The following is a 26,788-nucleotide window of genomic DNA, read 5'->3' as shown; positions in this document are numbered from 1 at the left end:
TATCGGCTGATCGCTTGGCTTAACCTTATTCAGTGAATCCTGGAAAACTGTAAAGAAACCTCTAAAAAAGTCAGGAATTCCGTGCTACTTAGAACATCCTTAATTGTTATTAATACCACTTCCCTAAGTTGGTTTATGTCTGGTATTGTGTCTCCACCTAAGTGCCGGTATCTGTTAGACGCGAAATCCGGGCAATGACAAAGGAAATGCTCCAGCGTCTCATCATCTTCCCCGCATGCCCTACACATGCTATCACTCGCCGCGCCGATTTTACATAAGTAAGCTCGTAATCCTATGTGTCCCGTTATGATACCAGTAATAGCCTCGTCTTCTCACGATCTGTTGTTATTGCCCTTATGGCAATTTTACTGTCGGTAAAGATGTTCACACTCGACATCCTCGCGTTAACACCACACCACTTCACGCATTCCGTGATCGCCCGGATCTCCACCTGCAGGACCGTCTTATGGTCAGGCAATCTAAAACAGATCTCAGTCCCTGGGTTCTCAATGTAAACCCCCAGGTCCACTTTGTCCTCTTGCTTTGATCCATCTGTATTACATGATCTTCCTGATGGCAATACTAGGGTTCCGTCAATCCAAGACTGTCCCAAAGGCATCAGTGCCTCGCATCATTTGTTAACGAATGTCAACGAATTTGTTATTCAGTAGCCACTTTTAACGATAATCTGCATCGTTAAAATCAGCTGCTTCGCTACGAATTTCTATTCGTTAACTAACCGACGGACAATTATTTGGTATTTACTTTAACGAAATAAATACAGATATATATTTACGATGGCTTTAGAGTATTTTTCTCCTTTTTTTTTAACATTGCGGATATGTGTGTACAATCAATTAATAGGCGTGGTAGTGATAGTGTTTCTTAATATGAAAAAATATGCCAGCAAAAGTTTTATCCGAATAAATTCGTATTGATACCATTTGCCCTATTTAATTGTGTACGTTTTATTTAGATTTGTGATGTTCTAAGTAAATAAAAGAAGAAGTTCAGGCTTAGAGGAATTATTTATTTTTTTGGTCGATTCTTCTTCTTCTGGTTTTCGTTTTTTGGATAGAGTTGCCAGAGAGAAATAATAGATAACTATAAAAGATTAACGAGGAATTAGAGAATAACATAATTGTTAGTGCAAACAATTTTTTGCCCACATATTTAATTAAACGATGTTCGTTATAAGCTACAGAATTGCGGTACTGATACCAGCCTATAAGCATAAGAAATCGTTTATCTCTTCACACATCTTTCATAACAGTTGTTCATTCGAAACGACGAACATAGTACCATCTCCAACACGTAAAGGCAGGATTTATTAATAGAAGGTTAGGTCACTTGCGAAAACATGAAGTGGGTAGGCCCCATGACCATCATTAAGTATGTCAAATCTGCCGATTTAAAATGTTATCAAATAGGCGAAAATTTAAACAAAGAATGTATGCAAAAAGAGAATAATTTGACACACATTAAATGCCAAGTACTGCCATTAATTAAAAAAATTGTATGTCGGCTGATCGTTTGGCTTAATTTGTATGATCTTCGTACCGTGCCAAGTCTCCTTGATCTTATTTGTTATCGTATGGTTATCGCTGCTAATACAAATCGATTCAGATGTCAAGTTTGAAAGACACAAATGTCAGTGGATAACGAACAAAGAAAACTGTGACAGCAGCTGCTGCGAAATACTGCTCATAGCGAAACGGTAATCAAGAGGCGTAGAAGACAAAATCAGATTCGGATTGATTTTTTAGTTTTGTTCTCTGTTTCTCTTCGTTGAAATTACTTTAATAAAAAAAAACCTTGATAATCCAAATCTAGTAACTCGAGTTAATTGCGTTTAATTGTAAAGAAAATTTTTAAGTGATTTGGAGATTACAGGAGAGCGAAATGTTGGCAATTTTGTGGTTTTGCAAGCAAGCAAGTTGTGCAAATTGATAAGTGGCCAGGCGACAATGGTGTCTGCAGTGTTGTAGAAAAATAAAAGAAACAAAAAAAGTACAAAGAAAAGTAATTTTAAGCAGAAACTGCAAATTTTAGAAGTGAAAAAAAATTACTAGTCCCTCTGGCATAGCTTGAAATGTGTAAAATTTGTTAAAGATGTGTGTTAATCCAGATAATTTTGTAAAACAAAAATGATTTGCTTTGAATGAAGTGGAGTTTTTTGTTCAAAGTGAATGTAGGAAATTGTGAAATAGAAAACCTTGAAAAAAAAAATATAAAACACCATTGTGGTTATAATAACTTCCAGCTGGACAACATGAGTTCACGAAACAAGTGAGTTTGCAAAAAGAAAAATTTCAGTTTTCTTTCATCTCAAGACCCTCCCCGCTCTTGGCATGCATTGTTCATCCCTTCTGTCTGTGTGCTTGCAAGTATTCGCTTATGTGGCCACGGGTTTTCCGGCCTTCATGGAAAATGAAAAACGTCATCATATCATTGCTGTTTGTTGTTTTTTTTTTTTCGTTGTTTATTCTATGTGAACAAATGTGGGCGTTATGCTTCAGTAACCTGAGTGCCCTGAGTGCATCGGCTACTTTGTTATTTGTCAGCTTCTTTCCCTTAGAATGGCATGCGGATGATTTGCCTCAAAAGATGATTTTATAGAAGACCTTGTTGTCCCGTGTTATTTGGTGGTTGTACACGTTTGACTCTTCATTTGTGATTGGTATATTGGCATGTCCACTGTGCTACTGTGCCACATAGGTGTGAGTAGTGCAAAAGGGTCATTCATATGCTTTTGCCGCTTGCATGTAGTGAGATCTTCATCTATGTGTATGACTCATGCATCCCTGTTTACTTACTTGTGGTTGATTTCCAATTTATCTCATTCTTCTTTTTTTTTGGTTTTGCATCATCTTCTATTCTATGTGAGACGCAGCATTTTGTTAGGTATTATGGAACATCTATGAGGGATAGAAATACAAAATAAGGCAAATGAATCATATAACCCCCTTAAGTTTTATACTAATCGTCGTTGTTGTTGTAGCAGTGTGTTGTATTCCATCTTTCGTCTGCTTGATTCTGTTGAGCACTTAAGGACCTTGCTTCTACTTTGATCCTATCCCAAATTGTGTGGCGTGTGAGAGCAACAACTGTGGCACCAAGTATTTTTTGTTTGTCACATTTCGACGTAGAGTTTGCGATCCTTGTCAAGCACTTATAGACGAGCAGGCTCGTTCCGTTCAACCAAGTATTTTGCAACGCTTGCTAGTCGAAATCGTTTCTCCATCGACTTTCACATCTGGGGTGCCCATAAACATTCTATTGAGGAAAAGGGGTAAACTTCTCACATCATAATCATAAGGGGTCTCCTTTTCATAACCGACTCCGAACGGTGTGCCGCAGTGCGACACCCCTAGGGGAGAAGTATTACATGGCATAGTACCGCAAAATGTCACCAGCTTTAGGAGGGGATAACTACAGCTGAAACATTTTTTGATGTTTTTGCCAGGATTCGATCCCAGGCGTTCAGCGTCATAGGCGGAAATGCTGACCTCCGCGCTACGATGGCCCCCACGGTGTTTCGCCTGCTTGTCCCTAAATGCAAGTCAAGCTCCTGAAGGTGGGCAAGCTCGTTTCGGTGTCCAAAGGAACGATCGCCGCGGGAAAATGACCGCCATGGGTTATTATTTAAAGCGCCAAAAGCTCGCCTTGTTATATCGAACATCATAAACACTCAATAATTATGCAAGAGCTGATACCGCCCGGCGTGTTAATGACACTCTCCGTTCAATACCGCGGGTTTAACGACGTGTCAGGTAGCTCGCCACTAAGCTTCTCTTGACAGCGGAACACCGCACAGATCGGATTTCAAAGTTCCAGCCTCGAACAGTTTGGCATGGCCGTGTCCAATGCTTTCGATTGGCCCAGTGCCACTGGGACCATCCTATCACATTGCTTGGCCTGACTGAAGCCAAGGCTAATGTGTGCGGTGATGGCATGCCAAGCAGTTGTAGGCTTTGAAATCCATGCTGATGCTTGCAATTTCAACTTTGCCCATGAACATTCCACTAAGGAACTGCTGTCCGATTAAGATTTAAAGCTCAATAATTAAGGTTCACCTTTCTATAGCCGAGTCCGAACAGCGTACCGCAGTGCAACATCTCTTTGGGGAGAAGTTTTAAAATATCACCAGCTTAAGGAGGGGATAACTACCGCTGAAAAAATTCTTCTGATGTTCTCGCCAGGATTCTAACCCAGGTATTCAGCGTCATAGACGAACATGCTAACATCTGTGCTACCGTGGCCTCCAATGCTGATGCTTGGCGAATGGAAGCTCTCCAACGTTGCTCGGGAGAAGTAGTCCATCAAGCTTCTTGGTTACTGGTGAAATAAGGAAGATAGGTCTGTACGGCTCCCACATACTCGGGTTCATTCATGGCATCAGTAGCGGAAATATTCTGCCCATTTTTCAGACAACGGTTACTACAAGAGTACTCAAAGACCGGTTGAGGACATTTGTAAGGTACTCGACATCAGGTAGATCCGGATTCTTCAGTATCAGCGTAGAGATTCCGTCGAGGCCCAACTGCCTTGGATGATTTGGCGTCAAGTATGACAATCATATCTTCGTCCACGGTAAATTGTGATGGCTGCCCATTGGCTTGGAGACCACGGATACGATGAATGGCTCTTCTCCTAGCCTTGTCACTCTCGGGAAGCTTAATAAATTGACGCTTGAACAAGCTGGCTCATTTTTTCCCGTCAGTCGCAGTTACGTCTCCAAAAGTAACTGAGGTCCTGTTAGCTCTTCTTTCGAGGTTCGAGAGTGACTCAACAAAATGCAAAATTTTGCCCATGAGCATTCCACTAAGGAACAGTCCGATTCAAGTTTGAGCTCAGTGATAAGGGACCTCCTTTTTATAGCCGAGTCCGAACGGCGTGCCGCAGTACGACACTTCTTGGGAGAGAAGTTTTACATGGCATAGTACCTCACAAATGCTGCCATCATTGGAAGGGGAAAACCACCGCTAAAAAATTTTCTGATGGTCTTACCAGTATTCGAACCCAGGCGTTCAGCGTCATAGGCGGACATGCTTACCTCTGCGCTACGGTGGCCTCCAGTAGACTACAGCTTGCCTAAACCGGTACCTAAGTTGCATTTATTCAAGTGTTCCAGCCACATATTCAGCGTATATTCGTTGACTATGCTGTTTATTTATATATTCAGCTCGCTGATTCTGGGTTAAGTGGCTTCCGTGCAACGAATACCATCACAATCTTCCAAGAATCGTCCATGAGCCGAGAAATTGGGCCGTACTTGGGATATTCGACCGTTTGGTATAAAGCCAGCGGCTGCTGCGTTAATGATGTCTCGGTTTTTTTTTCGTCGACTGCCACATCTGAGGGGGGTGTCAGCCTACAGAAGCGGCGACTGGTATACTCTCTGAAGCCGACCCTATCGGCCTTCTTCTGATAGATAAACGTCCGGCGCTCAGAATTTATGAAGTGGGGTGGTCGGTCGATGGTGAGTATAAAGGAGAGGTAGTCTGATCCCAAAGAAATGATGGCTTGCCAGGATACGTCACTGTTGCACCTTTTCGTAATCCTAGTGGGGGCATCCTCATTCAACGTGCAGGACGTGGATCTTTCAATCTGCTCTGCCAAAGCTATGTCCCGTTGGGAGAATTCCATGAAACGTGGTGTGCATTAAAGTCTCTTAGTACCAGACAATTATGGCCAGACAGTAGGCCACTAATATTGGGCCTCTAAACTTGGCCATTGACAAGGTCACAATTACTAACCGGCGATATGTACACGTTGTATAGCTCTATCTCGCCAGTACCGGACTTGACTACTATCCCCATACATTCCATGTAGAGGTGACTAGGGCCAGACGCAGTCGAGATTGGTCTGTACTGTAAGGAATGGTGTACCACGAAGGCCAATCCACACCTCCACTCCTTATGCGATCCTTACGTTGCATATTGTTTCTTTGACAAATCTGCGCCCGGCATGGGATGGCTGTAAACATCACACTGGCTGGAACTTTGAGGTCCGATCTGTGTGGGGCTCATAGCTATCACGAGAAGCTTAGCTGCGAGCTGCCAGGCACGTCTACAGGATGCGAATAGTGGAATGTTCCATATGGAGTAGCTGCAACGGCAGTCGCGGACAATCAGCGGTATCGAGCTTAGAGTCTCAGTGAGAGGCCTGACGGCACCGGTTTTGCATAAATACTGAGTGCCTATGATGCTCGATATGATAAGGCGGATTATTGGCGCCTTTAAATAACCAATTGGCCACCATGTGTCCACTGCGATCGGTCCTTTGGACCGGAATGAGGCTATGGCAACAACAACAACAAATTTGCAGGCTGCAGGTGTGGTCAGATTTTTCTCCCGGATTTCTGCAACCTTATTCTTCCGTCTCATAAAGTGCACCATCTCGTCGATTTTACCTCAGAGACCATTGCGATTCAATTTCAAGAAAGATACACTTCCCGGCAATATTGGGGCTGGGGCACGGGAGAGGTCGAAGAGATCACATAGTCTAACGACCAGGACGCCGACAATCTCTTGGCAGCCGGTTGTACGTACCGGATTGACCCGATAGGGTCCTGTATGGGCAAGGGCTGCCGAAGTCGACGACGACAATGCTTGTGACCCATTGCTGCCTATGTTCGCACCGTGCAACATATTTAGTGCGACTATTCGCCCGTATTTACGTCATGCTAGAGCAAGATCGGAAATGCACCCACTCCATGCACCGGTTACACCTTACCAACACCAACTGGTAAACCGAACGGCACCGGTTACACATTACCAACACCAACTGGTAAACCAAAGTATGCGGAGAAGGCACTCCGGGTTGTGTCTCTCCCATGACGAAACCAGTAAGGAAGGGCAAAAGTCGGGCGGTGCCGACTGTATAATACCCTACACCTACACTATAAGTGTAATGTAGGACCTATATCCAATTCTGAACCAATTTTGTTGGACCTCGGCGGGCAAATATGTTCAAACTGTAAAAACTACGGTCGACAATTGACAACATTATGGCAAATTTCCCAAAATCTGACGAACATATAGATGAGAGCTATGCCTAAATCTGAACCGATTTCGAGCAAACTCCTGTGACAGTCGTCGAGGAAAGCGTTTTGCAAAATTTTTGCAAGATGGGTCAATAAATGCGCTTGCTGTGACTCTTGAAGTTAAAATCGGGAGATTTATATATATGTGAGAGCTATATCTAAATCTGAACCGATTCCCATTAAATTTACCAGTAATATTGAGAGTCAAGAGAAAATCCCTCCTGCCAAATTTCGAGAAAATCGGTTAACAAATGACCATTTTATTGCAATATTACTGCAAATCGGACGAACATATATAACGGGGCTATAACTAAATCTGAACCGATTTTGACCGAGGAAGGCGTTATGCAATATTTTGACAAGATTGGTCTAGAAATATGCTTGCTGTGGCTCTGGGAGTAAAAATTGGGCGATATATATATATATATATGAGAGCTATATCTAAATCTGAACCGATTTCCAAAAAATTCACCAGCAATGTCGAGAGTCGTAAAAAAATCCTTCCTGCCAAATCTCCAAAGAATCGGTTAACAAATGACCATTTTATTGCATTATTACTGAAAATCGGACGAACATATTGCCTAAAAAGTAATTGCGGATTTTCCATATAGTCGCCGTTGACAAATTTTTTCACAGCTTGTGACTCTGTAATTGCATTCTTTCTTCTGTCAGTTATCAGCTGTTACTTTTAGCTTGCCTTAGAAAAAAAGTGTAAAAAAGTATATTTGATTAAAGTTCATTCTAAGTTTTATTAAAAATGCATTTACTTTCTTTTAAAAAATCCGCAATTACTTTTCGGGCAACCCAATATATGGGAGCTATATCCAGTTCGGAACCGATTAGGCCGAAAAACATGCCAGTACCAAATTTGAAGACGATCGGGTGAAAACTGCGACCTGCACTTTGTACACAAATCAACATGGACAGGCAGACAGACGGAAAGACAGACGGACAGACAGACGTCTGTCTGTCTGTCCGGACAGACAGACGGACAGATAGACGGACAGATAGACGGACAGATAGACGGACAGAAAGACGGACAAACGGACAGACAAACGGACAGACAGACGGACAGACAAACCCACAGACAGACAGACGGACAGACAGACGGATAGACAGACGGACAGATAGACGGGCAGACAGACTGACCGACAGACTGACTGTCAGACTGGCAGACAGACTGACAGACAAACTGACAGATTGACAGACAGACAGACTAACAGATTGACAGACAGACTGACAGATTGACAGACTGACAAACAGACGGACAGACAGACGGACAGACAGACGGACAGACAGACAGACGGACAGACAGACGAACAGACAGACGGACAGACAGACGGACAGACAGACGGACAGACAGACGGACAGACAGACGGACAGACGGACAGACAGACGGACAGACAGACGGACAGACAGACGGACGGACAGACAGACGGACAGACAGACGGACAGACAGACGGACAGACAGACGGACAGACAGACAGACAGAAGACAGACGGACAAACAGAAAACAGGCGGACGGACAGACAGAAGGACAGACACGAATGTCCAGTCTTTACGCAGATACCTATCATCACGGCCCAAACCTGCGAGGTCCAAATGCGTCTACCAACGCCCCCACATGTGGTAACCCACACATGAGTACCAATTTGATCCCACGTATTTGGACGTGTTCACCTTCTTGGTTAAGAGCGGAGCACTACCTAAAACTTCTTCCGATCTATGGGTCACGGTACCCGGTTGAAAACTCAACTCCACGCCGAGCTTATGCTCTACCCGCGATTTGGATACAAACCACAGCCACCACGTTGCTCCCCACTGGGGCCTCACCATTGTCAGGCTGGAACCAAAGTTCTAGGAGCTCCCAACACTCGACAGACAGACGGACAGACAGACAGAAGACAGGCGGTCAGACAGACAGACAGACGGATACAGCTAAATCATGCAATCCCATGGCAGCCGTTTGTACGTACCGGTGGCACGTTCAGTTAATTTGAAGTGTACCCATTTATATAACAACTGGAACCATTGGAACTTCTAAACAGGTTATTAACCTATTCCCTATTACATTGCATAATAATTAAAATTTAATTTTTGCTGTGCCCCTTTCTTTTCTAGGAATCTGAAGTAGATTTAGCTATTGTGCGGAATAGAATGTACATTATAGTCCATACATATGTCACTTGGCATTCCATAACATTTTCAATATGACTGTTCTTTTTGCTTCCTCTTTTCCCCGAATGGGGATATGAGCACTCGAAATGTGTATTATCTTACATAGGAAATCATTTTATTCCACCTACTTACCAAACTGAAGTGCAATTTATTTATTTTTATCGTTCTTTTTTTGTTTTGTGTCTTCTTTTACAGAACTGATGTTAAAAAATTATTCGAATACTGGTGTGAAGTATCACGAACTCAAGGTGGCATTGAACAGACCAACAGTTTGCGATACAATGGTGGCGGCACCTCGGTGCCAGTGGGCGTAATTACTGAGAGTTTTCCCGAGAATTTTCGTGATGAGAAAACAATACAAGACATACCCGCCTTTGCATTTCCCTGCGAATTCGAAAGGTGAGTTCTTTATTTGAAAAAAATTTAGATGCGTAGCTTTATATAAGAGAAAGCAGGGAACTGGGCTCTACCACTTCACCACAATTCTAAACAGCACTTGAAAAAACAAAAACTGAAAAACAACAACCTGATGTATTCCAGATGGGCCCTATACTATTGAGATACAACACAAGCAAAGACCTGATATGTAAGAGAAGAGAGAAAGAGAGGGTAGGAGGGGATAAGGGAATGTTTATACATAAACAATGTACAACAACTTCCGGTTACTTAACTACATCAAAAACCATTAAAAAGAATCGCTTTGCCTGTTGCTGCTGAGCTACAACAGCTACCAGAAAAGATCTGGTTTTGTCTGTCTGTCTGTCTGTCAGTCTGTCTGTCTTTGATATTCGGTCTATGTCCCCTTTCAATTCCACAACTTGCCATATCATTTCTTTTGTGGTGGTGCCTAGCTTTGTCGTCATCGTTGTCTACCTTGTTTCTTCAAGTATTAGTGATTGCATTAATTCCTATTCTTCATTGTTGTTGCCTCCTTTTACTTTTGATTTGAAGTGGCATTGGCTGAGAGGAGGTTATTTTCATGCTGCATGACATTGCGGAGGGGACTCTGTGTGTGTCAGGTTGTTGTTTTGCGTTTCTTTGCTGTCGTATTCTTTTGGCTTAGATTACGCAAAAATACAATCCCAGTGAACTCTTAAAGATTTATCCCTTTAACAATGGCTGTTACAGCTTGCTCAGCTGCTTGCCAATTTAAAAGCTGGCTGTCATAGTTTCAATTGGTATACCCTGCGTCATAGAGTGTGAGATAAAATAAATTCAGTGTTTGGTTTGTAACAGCTGGAAATATTGAAGAAGTTAGAATGTGCTTAGGTCTGTATGTCTGTGGCGGCATGGTGTGAATTAATATGAACACCATTTTTATACACCACTACTGTGGTACAGGGTACAATAACTTGAAGTGAATTTGTTTGTAACGCCCAGAAAAAAGAGAGCTAGGCCCATTGATAAATTTGCAAATTTCGCCCATGAACATTCCACTCACTTGTTAATGAATGCAGTCCAATTCAAGTTAAAGCTCAATAATAAGGGGCCTCCCTTTTATAGCCGAGTCCGAACGGCGCGCCTCAGTGCGACTCCTCTTTGGAGTGAATTTTTACATGGCATAATACCTCACAAATGTTGCCAGCATTGGGAGGGGAAAAACCACCGAAACCAGGCGTTCAGCGTCATAGTTGGACATGCTAACCTCTGCGCTACGGTGGCCTGCAGACCCATTGATAAGCTTACCGATCGAATTAGAATAATTCTCTGATTCGATATAGCTATGTTCTTCTGTCTTTCCGTCCGTCCGTCTATCTGTCCATGTAAATTGTGTACAAAGTACAGTTTACATCCGATCGTCTTCAAATTTGAAACGGGCATCTTTTTTGGCCTAGAGACGAAGCCTATTGAAATTGGAAAAAATTGGTTCTGATTTGGATATAGCTGCCATATATATGTTCGGCCGATTTTGACTAATACTGCGATAGTATCGTCATTTGTGAGCCTATTCTCACAAAATTTGGCACAAGGGAGTCTCTTATGAGTCTCGACATAACTGGTGATTTTTATAGAAGTCGGCTCAGATACAGATATAGTTCCCATATATATCTATCACTCGATATCAACTTGTAGAGCCTTTGTAAGCGTATGTATCTACCGATCTTCTCAAAACTTTGCACTACGCTTTTTTTCTTCGACTAACACAAAATGTGTGGATGTTGGTCGAAATCTGTTCAGATTTGGATATAGCTCTCGTATATAAATTCGTCCGATTTGGACTTATATTGTAATAACGTGGTCATTTGTTAACCGATTCACATGAAATTGGACACAAAGAATTCCCTTATGACCAGAGATGGGTTTCTACCGGGTTAATATCCAACGCATGGGTATTTATTCTACTTCTACTACTTATTATAGACCCCTACCTATTTCTATGAAGTCTGGTTCAGATCGAACTATATTTAGATATCGTTGCCCTTAGATCGACCGGCCGATCTCTCGATATATGGTATTGAGGCCATAAAATTCAATTTTTTACCCGAATTCGATGAAATTTGACAAAGTGTGTTCTGGTAGACCCCTACCCATTCCTGTCAAATGCGGTCCAGATCAAACCATATTTGGATATAGCTACCATATAGACCGATCTCTTGATGTAGTGTAATGAGCCTTAAAAAGGACCATTTTTCATCCGATTTCATTGAAATTTGGCACAGCACTACTAAACTACTACTAAGATCAATATTTTGTTATACACAATTGAACAATGACTTGTACTTATTAGTATTTGGTCCAAATCGGAACATTTTTGAAATTAGCTGCTATGGGGCATAAGGTATGCATTTTTCATCGGATTTTAACGAAAGGTGGTTTGAGTATATACCCGAGATGGTGGGTATCCAAAGTTCGGCCCGGCCGAACTTAACGCCTTTTTACTTGTTTTTTTCTAATAAATTTCCATAAGCGACTTCGTTAGGAGATCTTTTTGGGATAATATTATACATAAAATAAACTTATCTGAACTATGTGCGACACGGATGTCGAAAAGCCTAACATAACTCACTGTGTCAAATTTCAGTGAAATCGGATGATAAATGCGTCTTTTATGGGGCCAAGACTTTAAATCGAGATATTGGTTTATATGGCATGTGGATATACATCTGGACCGATTTGGCCCAAGCTGCAGAAAAATGTCGAAGAGCCTAACACAACTCACTGTTCCAAATTTCGGCGAAATCGGACAATAAATGCGACTTTTATGGGCCCAAAACCTTAAATCGAAAGATCGGTCTATATGGCAGCTATATCCAAATCTTTGACCGATCTGGGCCAAATAAAAGAAGAATGTCGAAAGGCCTAATACAACCCACTGTCCAAAATTTTGGCAAAATCGAATAATAAATGTGGCTTTTATGGCCCTAAGACCCAAAATCGGCGGATCGATCTATATGGCAGCTACATCCAAATCTGGACCAATCTCTGCCATATTGCGGAAGTATGTCGAGGGGCTTAATCTAACTCACTGACCCAAATTACAGCAAAATCGGATAATAAATGCGCCTTTTATGGGCGCAAGGCCTTAAATCGAGAGATTGGTCTATAAGGCAGCTATATCCAAATCTGGACCGATCTGGGCCAAATTGAAGAAGGATGTCGAAAGGCCTAACACAACTCACTGTCCCAAAATTCAGCATAATCGGATAATAAATGTAGCTTTTATGGGCCTAAGACCCTAAATCGGCGGATCGGTCTATATGGGGGCTATATCAAGATATAGTCCGATATAGCCAATCTTATGGGCAAAATGAAAGAATCTGTCCAAAGTTTCTGTTCAATATCTCTATTTTTAAAGACTGTAGCGTGATTTCAACAGACGGACGGACATGGCTAGATCGTCTTCGATTTTTACGCTGACCATTCGATGTAGAATGACACAATTAATATACCCCAATTCTTCGGTGGTGGGTATAAAATGAATCCTGGAGAGAAATGCGGCCGTTATGGCCACATGGAAAAGATGGCCCTTCCAAATTTGGTCAGCAGACAGGTCGCAAGATGCTCCATTCAGTCATGTAATATATTAGCCCATAAATATCTTCTTTTTACCCTCCACCATAGGATGGGGTATAGTAATTTTGTCATTCTGTTTGTAACACCTCGAAGTAATCGTATAAGACCCCGTAAAGTATTGCTCTTGCTCTTCATGACATTTTAAGTCGATCTAGCCAATTCCGTCTGTCTGTCTGTCGAAAGCACGCTAGCTTTCGAAGGAGTAAAGCTAGGTGCTTGAAATTTTGAACAAATACTTCTTAGTGTATATCGGTTGGGATTGTAAATGGGCTATATAGGTCCATGTTTTGATATAGCTGCCATATCAACCGATCTTGGATCTTCACTTCTTGAGCCTCTAAAGGGCGCAATTATTTTCCGATATGGCTGAAGTTCTGCACGAGGTGTTTTGCTGTGGCTTCCAACAACTGTGCTAAGTATGGTTCGTATCGGGACATAACCGGATATACAATAGTTGCCATATAAACCGATCTGGGATCATGACTTCTTGAGCTTCTAGGAAGCGCAATTCTTATCTGATTTGGCTGAAATTATGCACGACCTGTTTTGTTATGACCTCCAACAAGTGTGCAAAGTATAGTTCATATCGCGGCATAACCTGATATAGCTGCCATATAAACCGATCTTGGATCTTGACTTCTTGAGCCACTAGGGGCACAATTCTTATCCGATTTGGCTAAGGTGTTTGGTTATGACTTCCAACAACTGTGCAAAGTATGGTTCAAATCGGCACATAATCTGATATAGCCGTCATATAAACCGATCTTGGAACTTGATTTCTTAACCCACTAGAAAGCGCAATTCCTATCCAATTTGGCTGAAGTTTTGCATGAAGTATTTTCTTATGACTTTCAGCAACTGAGGTGAGTGTGGTTCAAATCGGTGCATAACCTGATATAGCTCCCATATAAACTGACCTTCCGATTATACTTAGACTCTAGAGAGCTCAATTCTTATCTGATTTGGCTGACATTTTGTACAAGAACTTCTCTCAAGACGTAGCGCCACCGTAGCGCAGAGGTTAGCATGTCCGCCTATGACGCTGAACGTCTGGGTTCGAATCCTGGCGAGACCAACAGAAAAAATTTTCAACGGTGATTTTCTCCTCTTAATGCTGGCAACATTTGTGTGGTACTATGCCATGTAAAACTTCTCTCTAAAGAGGTGTCGCACTGCGTCACGCCGTTCGGACTCGGCTATAAAAAGATGTGTGTGAAGATAAATTCCGAATTTAACTAGCAGAGACACAAACCGCTTTGTTAACAGAGTGCGAGAGAGAGTAACAGAAGTATTAACAGAGATCCACTGAGGGGTTAGCAGAGCTCTGTAAATACTTAACAGAACCAAAAAACAAGAGAAATTAATTAAATTTATTACTTTTTATCAATTTTTGCAAATATTTGTAAAAAAAAAGTAAAACCATAACAAAATTTGGAGTAAAATATCAATGCTTTGAATCAAAAACACCAAATTAAAAATATCTATTACCGTAGTACTGAGAAAAATGAAAAATTTATAAAAAAAATATTCTGGGCAGGATTATGACCAATGGTCCTGGAGGACATCTAAGAATTCTACAAGGTACTACCATACATCGTTGGAAAGGTCACGATAGGAGCTTTCCAAAACATGTCCTTATTCGAAAATCGAGCAGTTGGTTTTTTCAAATTCCTGTCTTTTTTTAAGAATTTCTCGAAAAAAAATCTGGACAGGATTATGGCCAACGCTCCTGAAGGACATCTAAGAATTCTACAAGGTACTACCATACATCGTTGGAAAGGTGACGATGTGTGCTTTCCAAAACATGTCTTTATTCGAAAATCGAGCAGTTGGTTTTTTCAAATTCCTGTCTTTTTTAAAAAAATTTTCAAAAAAAATTCTGGAAAGGATTATGGCCAACGCTCCTGGAGGACATCTAAGAATTTACAAGGTACTACCATACATCGTTGGAAAGGTGACGATGTGTGCTTTCCAAAACATGTCTTTATTCGAAAATCGAGCAGTTGGTTTTTTCAAATTCCTGTCTTTTTTAAAAAAATTCTGGAAAAAAATCGGGACAGGATAATGTCCAATGCTCCTGGAGGACATCTAAGAATTCTACAAGGTACTACCATACATCGTTGGAAAGGTGACGATGTGTGCTTTCCAAAACATGTCTTTATTCGAAAATCGAGCAGTTGGTTTTTTCAAATTCCTGTCTTTTTTAAAAAAATTCTCAAAAAAAAATCTGGACAGGATAATGGCCAATGCTCCTGGAGGACATCTAAGAATTCTACAAGGTACTACCATACATCGTTGGAAAGGTGACGATGTGTGCTTTCCAAAACATGCCCTTATTCGAAAATCGAGCAGTTGGTTTTTTCAAATTCCTGTCTTTTTTAAAAAAATTCTCAAAAAAAATCTGGACAGGATAATGGCCAATGCTCCTGGAGGACATCTAAGAATTCTACAAGGTACTACCATACATCGTTGGAAAGGTGACGATGTGTGCTTTTCAAAACATGCCCTTATTCGAAAATCGAGCAGTTGGTTTTTTCAAATTCCTGTCTTTTTTAAAAAAATTCTCAAAAAAATTCTTGAAAGGATTATGGCCAACGCTCCTGGAGGACATCTAAGAATTCTACAAGGTACTACCATACATCGTTGGAAAGGTGACGATGTGTGCTTTTCAAAACATGCCCTTATTCGAAAATCGAGCAGTTGGTTTTTTCAAATTCCTGTCTTTTTTAAAAAAATTCTCAAAAAAAAAATCTGGACAGGATAATGGCCAATGCTCCTGGAGGATATCTAAGAATTCTACAAGGTACTACCATACATCGTTGGAAAGGTGACGATGTATGCTTTTCAAAACATGCCCTTATTCGAAAATCGAGCAGTTGGTTTTTTCAAATTCCTGTCTTTTTTAAAAAAATTCTCAAAAAAATTCTTGAAAGGATTATGGCCAACGCTCCTGGAGGACATCTAAGAATTCTACAAGGTACTACCATACATCGTTGGAAAGGTGACGATGTGTGCTTTTCAAAACATGCCCTTATTCGAAAATCGAGCAGTTGGTTTTTTCAAATTCCTGTCTTTTTTAAAAAAATTTTCAAAAAAATTCTGGAAAGGATTATGGCCAACGCTCCTGGAGGACATCTAAGAATTCTACAAGGTACTACCATACATCGTTGGAAAGGTGACGATGTGTGCTTTCCAAAACATGTCCTTATTCGAAAATCGAGCAGTTGGTTTTTTCAAATTCCTGTCTTTTTTAAAAAAATTTTCAAAAAAATTCTGGAAAGGATTATGGCCAACGCTCCTGGAGGACATCTAAGAATTCTACAAGGTACTACCATACATCGTTGGAAAGGTGACGATGTGTGCTTTCCAAAACATGCCCTTATTCGAAAATCGAGCAGTTGGTTTTTTCAAATTCCTGTCTTTTTTAAAAAAATTGTCTAGAAAAATTATCTGGACAGGATAATGTCCAATGCTCCTGGAGAACATCTAAGAATTCTACAAGGTACTACCATACATCGTTGGAAAGGTGACGATGTGTGCTTTCCAAAACATGCCCTTATTCGAAAATCGAGCAGTTGGTTTTTTCAAATTCCTGTCTTTTTTAAAAAAATTCTCAAAAAAAATCTGGACAGGATAATGGCCAATGCTCCTGGAGGACATCTAAGAATTCTACAAGGTACTACCATACATCGTTGGAAAGGTGACGATGTGTGCTTTCCAAAACATGCCCTTATTCGAAAATCGAGCAGTTGGTTTTTTCAAATTCCTGTCTTTTTTAAAAAAATTCTCAAAAAAAAAATCTGGACAGGATAATGGCCAATGCTCCTGGAGGATATCTAAGAATTCTACAAGGTACTACCATACATCGTTGGAAAGGTGACGATGTGTGCTTTTCAAAACATGCCCTTATTCGAAAATCGAGCAGTTGGTTTTTTCAAATTCCTGTCTTTTTTAAAAAAATTCTCAAAAAAATTCTTGAAAGGATAATGGCCAATGCTCCTGGAGGACATCTAAGAATTCTACAAGGTACTACCATACATCGTTGGAAAGGTGACGATGTGTGCTTTCCAAAACATGTCTTTATTCGAAAATCGAGCAGTTGGTTTTTTCAAATTCCTGTCTTTTTTAAAAAAAATTTCAAAAAAAATTCTGGAAAGGATTATGGCCAACGCTCCTGGAGGACATCTAAGAATTTACAAGGTACTACCATACATCGTTGGAAAGGTGACGATGTGTGCTTTCCAAAACATGTCTTTATTCGAAAATCGAGCAGTTGGTTTTTTCAAATTCCTGTCTTTTTTAAAAAAATTCTGGAAAAAAATCGGGACAGGATAATGTCCAATGCTCCTGGAGGACATCTAAGAATTCTACAAGGTACTACCATACATCGTTGGAAAGGTGACGATGTGTGCTTTCCAAAACATGTCTTTATTCGAAAATCGAGCAGTTGGTTTTTTCAAATTCCTGTCTTTTTTAAAAAAATTCTCAAAAAAAAATCTGGACAGGATAATGGCCAATGCTCCTGGAGGACATCTAAGAATTCTACAAGGTACTACCATACATCGTTGGAAAGGTGACGATGTGTGCTTTCCAAAACATGTCTTTATTCGAAAATCGAGCAGTTGGTTTTTTCAAATTCCTGTCTTTTTTAAAAAAATTCTCAAAAAAAATCTGGACAGGATAATGGCCAATGCTCCTGGAGGACATCTAAGAATTCTACAAGGTACTACCATACATCGTTGGAAAGGTGACGATGTGTGCTTTCCAAAACATGTCCGTATTCGAAAATCGAGCAGTTGGTTTTTTCAAATTCCTGTCTTTTTTAAAAAAATTTTCAAAAAAATTCTGGAAAGGATTATGGCCAACGCTCCTGGAGGACATCTAAGAATTCTACAAGGTACTACCATACATCGTTGGAAAGGTGACGATGTGTGCTTTCCAAAACATGTCTCCATTCGAAAATCGAACAGTTGGTTTTTTCAAATTCCTGCCCTTTTTGAAAATGTATCGAAAAAAAATTTGTTTGAGAGAGAATGTGGTTGTCTAGCCGTTCTGTTGTGTACTCTATGTCGCTCTTTTCAGTTACAAACATTGAATGTTAGAGCTTTCTGTAAAAATGTTAATTACATATAATCATATACATGGGAATGTATACTTTTCAACTCTATAAAATAATTTATAACTTTTCCATAGAGGTCGCTTGTGTTATTAGCGTACTCGCATATAGCGTCTGCGCTGTTTACTTTTTCCACTTCTGTTCCAAGCTTTTTTGAACATAGTGTGAGGTGTCTATATATTACTTTATCTAAAATGTAGAATTAATAACAAAGTTGTATCTTATATTTTTTTATTGTTTGATAAAATGCTCTAGAATGTAAACCTTTTAAACTTAACAAAAATTTTTTTATTAAAAGTTTTTATAAAAGCTCAGTCTTTCTTGTTTAAAACTTAATGAATAGTAGATTTTTAAATGTTGGTCTCTTACAAAATATGTAAAACAAATTGTTATGAAAGTACATAGTTTTAAGCTTTAAAAGACTTTCTCATTCAAAACAAAAAAATATATAATTTATATTCGGAAATTAAAGAAAGAAAAAATTAAAAATGTATGTGTGTTTATTTTGGTATGCTTTGCAAAACAGGTTTTTTTGGTTTACTATGCAAACCAATTTTTTATAAAAGTTCAGTCTTTCATGTTTAAAACTTAATTAATAGTAGATTTATAGATTTTGGTTTTTCACAAAAAAATTAAAGCATATTGTTATGTTCCAATTTTGGTTTGCTTTGGTTTATTTTATAAGATTTCCGTCTTTCATGGTTTAAACTTAAAATATAATTTTTTTATAAAAGTTCAGTCTTTCATGGTTAAAACTTGATAAGTAGTAGATTTCTAACTTTTGGTGTTGGAGTTTTTCATAAAAAATGCAACAACCATTTTTTGCGTTAAACACAAATTTCACAAGGGTGTGTAAGCACTCGTGCGTACCTATTTGTATGTACATACTCGTATATAGAAGAGCACATTATGGGCGAAAATTCATGTAACTACCAAGAAAGGGTAAATTTCAGAATTTGGTTGTTAAAATTAAATTTGTTTATAAGTTGTTTAAAAAAATGGAATTCATAGTTGTCATAATAATTACTGAAGATTTTATAATTATTTCTGTTAATGAATTTACGTAGGGAATAATTTTTGTGATAGTTTGAGAGCATGTTTCTTATTAATGTGCATTTGAATTCCAAAAAATTAATATTTGCATATATTTTATAATAAAATATTAGTGTTTCAAAAATTAAGTAGTTCAATTTAATAAAGAAGCTCAAGTATATATTAAGTAGCCATAAAATTATCCAAAAAAAAAAAAACGAATTAAAGAAAAATGGAACCAAAGTATTTAAAAGCCTCTAAATAACAGCTGCAAATTCAGTTTTATGTGTCAATTGTTTAAGAGTCAAAACTAAGCATATCAAATAAAACATATATTAAATGAATCGATGCATGTTAAATGTGTTAAAGATTAGGCTTAAAGCTTGCCAAATACAACCATATCGGAAGAAAAACATGTTTGGGAGCTTTATATACACTAGAACCGATTTTCCAAGATAAATAGCGCTCGTTCCAATGGGAGTTATGTGAGCCAATAAGTAACATGTGCAAAATTTGGTGACAATCTGATAAAAAATGCGACACGTACTTTAATAACAAAAACACATTGACAGACAGACAAACAAAAAATGGCAGACGGATGGACAAACAGACGGTCAAAAGGACGGACTAATAAACGTACAATCGGACTGACATGACCTGATGTAATATATACACAAGGTCATAATACCCTTTAGCACAGTAGAGGTGAAAAGTATCGTGAAAACCCAAAGTTTTAAAATGTTGCGCGCATTTCAGCATGAAAAACTCCTAGAAAAATGATTAAATGTTTAAATTGATTAAATTGTTAGTACGTAAAAAAAACACACAGAAGCTTTGGACTTAAATTGAACGAAATAGCGGCAATTCACCCTTAATATATATGTCGTACTCAATTTTCGTGTACGACTGAGCGAAGTGTATGTCCATATTTTTCAGCATTATGTTCAAAATCGGGGTGATTATTTTAAATAATACCGGAATGATATAAAGTGGAATATTCGGCATTGTTGTCAAATATTCGATTCTACATACATAGAAATGGGCGATAGGTAAAAACCCAAAAGGAATTTACCCGGTAAATTGGATAAATACCCGGGTATTTACCCATTTATACCCAAAATCTGGGTATTTATAATTTTGCAGATATCTTGGGTATAACAAAATTTTCCAAACAATTTTGTATTCTTTGTTTATACACCCGACCTTCTAATCCCACAAAATCGGATTTTAGTTATATATAGCCGCTATATAGACCGATCTCCAAACTTAAAGTTTTGAGCCAATAAATTGGTAATTTTTTATCCGATTGCGATGAAATTTGACACAGTGAGTTCTTGTAGACCCCTACCCATTTCTGTGAAGTGTGGTTCAGAATGGACTATATTTGGATATAGCTGCCCTATAGAATGATCGCCCGATATCCCGATATAGGGTATTGCAGCCATAAAAGATACAGTTATTACGCGAATTCGATGAAATTTGTAGGGGTTTACCAGAAAACATTGCACCAAATTTCATCGAATACGTATAATAACTGTATGGCTGCAATACCTTATGGTATTGCTGCAATACCTTTTATGGCTGCAATACCTTATATCGGGATATCGGGCGATCAGTCTATAGGGCAGCTATATCCAAATACAGTCCATTCTGAACCACACTTCACAGAAATGGGTAGGGGTCTACAAGAACTCACTGTGTCAAATTTCATCGCAATCGGATAAAAAAAATTACCAATTTATTGCCTCAAGACTTTAAATCTGGAGATCGGTCTATAGAGCGGCTATATATAGCTAAAATCCGATTTTATGGGATCAGAAGGTCGGGTTTATTAACATACAAAATCATCAAAAATTGTTTGGAACTGTTGTTATGCCCAAGATATCTGCAAAATTATAAATTTCCAAAAAATTGGTATTTTCCCAATAAATACCCAAGCGTTGGGTATTCACCTGGTAGAAACCCATCTCAAGATATACATAAAAAAGTTTGATTATATTCAAATACTTATAGTGCCTAATATTTCGATGTTGCAGCGGAACAGAATTGACATGTCTCAAAGTTGTCTTCATTTTTATAATAAAAACGAAAGCAACCGCCGCAGATCGGACGATCGCATGATTTGCAGAGATTTTCATCACAATAGGACCCGCAATGAAGACATACTTTTGTCATGTCATCTGCACTCTCTAGCAGTACTTTTTTTATTAGGCCTCTGTAAATATTTGGGTCTTCTATGTCTTCTAGGTTTTTTTTGTTTAAAATTGCTTCGGCAAACTGGCACACATAAATTCCGCAATTAAAATTGTCTTTTTGACGACCATGTTTTATTTGCTTTGGCTTATATTCTAAAGCGTTTGTGTGTTTTTTGAAAGTCTTTAAAAATTTTTCAACATCAGAAAAATCTTCCCCTAGGGGGTTTAAGTAGGAGAATGTCTTATCAACTGTGTCGACATATACAAGAGTAAAATGGCCTGGTTCAAATACGGGAATTAACAAAATGTCGAAGTTTTGCAGAGGTATCTGTATATTTGAATTCTGTGCAATAAAAATATCTCTGCCTATTTCACAGCAAGTGGAAAAGGCTTTTTTCGCTGAATTTTTTATTAATATTTCTATATATATATCAATTAAGTTGCTATATAACTCCTTTTTTTTATTTAAAGATTCTAATTCTATGAAATCTATAGTTGGCGCGTCTATTAATTCCGATTGCACGCTCGAATGAACATTTTGAAATTTAAGGGCTATATAGCGTTTGTCAAATTTGCGTGGTAAATTCTTAAAAGTTGACAAGATTTTTTCCAATTTCATTTGGCTGGTGATTTGTGACTGTACTTTTTTCGGAGTCCTCTTCCAAGTTTCTTCCTCCATTTTTAGGTTGCAAGCAACTGGTTCTGAAGTGTCACTAATTAGTGTTGAAAGAGCATCTTCAGCTTCAACTAGACGAGCTTGCATATAATTTATAGACAACCTTACATAGTCGGCAGGTTTTATGTTGCGCCTTCCATCCAATGTGATGTTTTTTTTAATATTGAAGTAACCCTCGACCGGACTATTGGAAATTCTTGTGTTTATATTATCTACAAATACGCCGACAATGTTTGTCCACAATGGAGTATATGGAACATATTTTTTTAGGATAACGTTTGCAAATTCTTCGGAATAAAAACTGTTTGTATTGGTGGCGCTTTTTACTTCGGACTGAACTTTTTGAAATAATTTTGAACCCTCATGGAAAAACGGACTATTCTTGTAGGTCGAGGTAAAAACAGACGTGGCAACGGACATGTGTTCTTCTTCCCAATTGTCATACGGTTCACCATCTACAAAATTTTTAAGGTTATCTATAGAGTATATCACATCGTCTGTTTCGGTTGGACTCAAAAGTACAACCAAAAAGCACCTTAGCCAAATGAAAAAGTCATCAATTTTTGAAATATTAATGGCCTTCCACACCTGCAGTTTATAGAAACTTGCAATTTCTTTGTCTTTTTGAAAAGCTTTTATGTCTTTTTCCACAATCCTAATAAAATGGGCGCAACATAGTTGTATAACGATAAACTTTGGATATTCATTTTTCTTGCATAAATAAAAGCATTGATCTATATAACCTTCAAGGGTTACACAGTTCCATGCCTTCAATATTGCATTAATTAGAACAGTGCTCCAATCTGTGCAAACACGTTTGCATATTGGCCATTTAAGCTTATTTGCAGCACAAAAAGTCTCTAAAGACATTAGAAAACGCGCGACACAGTTTGCATAGTGGCTGCATAAAAATCCTTCGGCCACTGGAAGCAACGTACCTCTCTTTTTCGGACCAGCATCGAGGTGAGCCACGAGAGAATACAAAAATACTCTTTTTGACTCGGGCTCATACTTTCTCATAATGCTCCCAGTGGCATCAAAAAATAAAGTGTTGTGGCTAAGTTTCAGTAAAGCAAAATTTTTGGCTTGGAGAATTTCTATTGGCCGTTTGGAAATTAAATAAATTTCTTGTGGGAGCGCTACTTTTTGTATATATGTACGCCAATTTTTGTCTAAATACATTTTGCAAATATCGATGTGGCTGTCAGCATCTCTATCAATTGACCGCACTTGCTCAAATTTTATTCTTCTAGCTGCATCTTTCGATACGACTCCTTGGTCATTCCCTAGTGCCTTTAAATGCTTTGATTGCTTTATGAGTAATTTGTCTCGCCAGTTTGTTGGCCGCAGATATTTAATATGTTGTTTTGCTAACAATCTGCGAACTCCTCTGAGTTGATGTTTTTTGGCAGTTTTGGGGTGAGTGATTTCTAAACTGGAAGCGTACACAGTAATGATGCTATCGAAATCAATTACAAATTTATACGCCCCGCAACCACTTAAATAATACATACATTTGGCATAAAGGACTATTTTTTTTTTGTGGAATTTATGGCTACTAAAATTTATTGGGCAGACATTATTAAAAATTCCAAATTTGGTCCTGAGAAGATCTTGCATGAAATTTAAATACATTTTTCGATTTTCTCTACTTCTTAATAAAAAGAGTTCTTCCTCTTTAGAGAATTTAATGTCACAATCTATTTTCTTGTACTTACATACACTTTGTTTGAAACCTTCAACTTCTGGAGATACAATTGTGGGTCGTTTGGTCGGCAATTTTGAAATTAAAATTTTTTTTCTTAATACATTGTTTTCTTCTATAAGAGAATCGGAATCATTACTAACATTAATGGTGCAATTATGCGAAATATTTTTGTTTCTTGTTGAGCAAAAGTCAATATTTTCATAAAAAGAATTTGTTGAATTAACTGTTTTTAACAAATAAGTTTTGGGTGTTGAAGTAGTTTTTCTGGCGTCATTTTCAACATCTTCATTCTCATTAATATTTCCTATTTCTTCGCTACCCAAAGGTTTTTCTCCTGACAAGACACATTCATTGTTACTTGGAAGATCCATTTGGTTTGTGCAACCAATATTTATTGATTGATTTTGAAAAGAACTTCTTCCTGAACATGTGCACTTTTCTGGGAATAAAATGTAGTCATTTTCTTGGTCCAAATTCAAGTATGTATTTTCAAAACTGTCGTCCCCTGACAGAACCGAATATCTGTTATGGTCTTGAGTATCAGCTGGGTCGTCGCTTTCAATTTCCAAAATCGATAACATTGTGGAAAATTGTTCCAGAATTCCCTTTTTTTCACAGTATTCTCTAGCATTTTCTGTAATATCTTTAAGACTTGAACAAGTTGAGTCCTACGAATACACAAATAGTAAAGTATAACTTATTAGCATATATATGTTGTTAAATATAAAATTTTCAAAGGGCTGCAGTATAACAATTAAAGTGGCGTTAAGGTCGTCCTGACCGAATCTTAAATCATATGCTTTGTATCAACAACATTTTCGGAGGATAACTTTAAATAGTTTTACCCAATTCTAGGCTAATTCAAAAAGTGTGAAAACAAAATTAATTGATATACACAATTTAACACAACTTAGAAAGTTTATAGCAAATCGTAATAACATATCAAATAACAGAATGGAGAGAGATTTATAATTTTCAAAGGTTCAAGAAAAGGATTGAAGTCTTAACAAAATTCGATTTGTTCTAAGTGGAATTTTGAGATAAACTTACCTCCCCCTTTGAGAAAATCTGACAAAAACAATAACATTGATTATTTACGTGCAGCAATTGCAATTGGTTGTTAGCAGTGTTACTGTTGTGCAAGATTTGAGCCAAAGTTGACTTTTTTCGATTATGTTGCTTTTGTGCCAACGTTTTATCGTCTCACAATATGCCACACTTATTAGGGTTTTTGTGTACAACTCCACTCCTGTGTTCATTTACATCTTCATGGTACAGTCCCTTCGTCAATCCGAGTCTATAGCATTAACATATTGGTTTAACTTTACTTAATTTTATAATCTGTTGGTTTTAGGAGCTGTAGCATTCAAATTGGTGGACTGGTTAAAAAATTTTTATAAAATTTTTGATTTAAATTATCTTTTACCGGTCATTTTGACCGGCTTATCCTTTCTTGTGTTTTGCGTGCAAACAAAATAATTTTACTCACGCATACATTTCTAAAAAACTGTGACCACCGTTTCTCTAAATACTTAAAAGTAAACTCGGAAAAGAAAATCTAATTCAGGAATTCTGTTCTACTAACAAAATCCCTAATTACTTTCCATAACACGCTCCTCTAAGTCTGGTATTGTGGCGTCACTTAAGTACCGGTGTCTGTTAGCCACGAAAGGCGGGTAATAAATAATAACTTTTCAAAATGTCTGCTAAATAATTTAAGGCACTCGACAAACGTCCCAGGTCAAAAAAGCACAAAAAGATGCTTTTTTGCTTGAATAAACTGTACATAAAAAGCTCTAGCAATTGTATTGCACGTACATTCCATTTTCTGCGCTGACAGCTCAGATAGAGAGAGAAATGTTTAAATTGTTGGCAGACGAGAAGAAGCAATCGTCGAAAGAACCAATAAACATTAAGCAGAGAAAGCAATTTTGAGAACATTGCTCTCGCTGCATCCAGAAAGTAATTTTACTCTGTCTCTTTGCTTCTGAGAGATCACGCAATGTGCGTAATGTTGGTGTCAAAGCCATAGCTTCATTGTTATGGGCGCACACACGCACGCATTTCCACATTATTTCTTATGCTGCGGGCATCTGTTACACGTACACACAACATATTCAAGCGGCATAGAAAAATAAAGTGAAACATATGTGTGTGCTAGAGAACAGCAGCATGCAACCACAAAAATAAATGCCAATAAACATGAAGAGAATGGCTCGCTTTTAGCTCTGACTGCGAAAAAGAAACAAGCAACGTAACAGCAAAAGCAACCAAAAAATCAGAATAACTTTACTTAAATTCCTAAGCACGCAGTTTAAGCTATTACACACTAGCAAAGCAACATGAATCGATTTCAATTGCTTAACTGTCAGCATTTTGTTTTTTTTTTTTTTTTGTATTTTTTTGCTTTAACTTTAAATTTTTCCTTAGGCTTTCCATAGTCCAGTAACTAAACTTCTATTGTAGACCTCAAGGGGACTTTTTTATAGGGAATTTTGACCACTATCCAGCAAAAAATTTTTAAAATTGGTCCAAAAACCAAGCCTAATCTACCAACTTAAGGGGGGATGACCACCTAGGGCCTTGAAATTTTGCACATGATCTCGCTAACATCTTACCTGTAACCATTAAAAATTTCAGTGAGATATCTTTAAACTTTAATGAACGGTAGATTTTTTACTATTTTTTCGATTTTATTCTACTCTGCGGTGGTGGGCAAAGCAAAACCATTGCATCTAATCCTGGACATTCTCCTCTTCAAATCATCAAACTATTTATCGACCTTTTGTTAGATTATAACATGAGACCACCCACTTTTTCA

General features: G+C 38.3%; 1 protein-coding gene across 12 annotated transcripts in view; it reads left to right on the top strand.

Annotated features, from left to right (window-relative positions):
- The first annotated feature begins 1,699 nt into the window (after positions 1-1,699).
- LOC106085439 (DENN domain-containing protein 1A) overlaps positions 1,700-26,788 on the top strand; it is a 115,098-nt gene continuing 90,009 nt past the window's right edge. For 5 of the 12 annotated variants that reach the window (XM_013249679.2, XM_013249677.2, XM_013249678.2 and 2 more), the window contains exons 1-2: positions 1,700-2,289; positions 9,422-9,625. In XM_013249679.2, coding sequence (XP_013105133.2) covers positions 2,162-2,289; positions 9,422-9,625 — 332 coding nt within the window. In that variant the 5' untranslated portion in view covers positions 1,700-2,161. The remainder of the gene's footprint in view (positions 2,290-9,421; positions 9,626-26,788) is intronic. The other 7 variants (XR_001220940.2, XR_001220941.2, XM_013249682.2 and 4 more) reach the window with 2 other exon arrangements.

The sequence above is a fragment of the Stomoxys calcitrans genome, chromosome 5 (assembly GCF_963082655.1).
Source record: "Stomoxys calcitrans chromosome 5, idStoCalc2.1, whole genome shotgun sequence".
NCBI lineage: Eukaryota > Metazoa > Arthropoda > Insecta > Diptera > Muscidae > Stomoxys > Stomoxys calcitrans.
The sequence above is the reverse complement of the archived record's forward strand: the minus strand, read 5'-3'. Positions and strand labels throughout refer to the sequence as shown.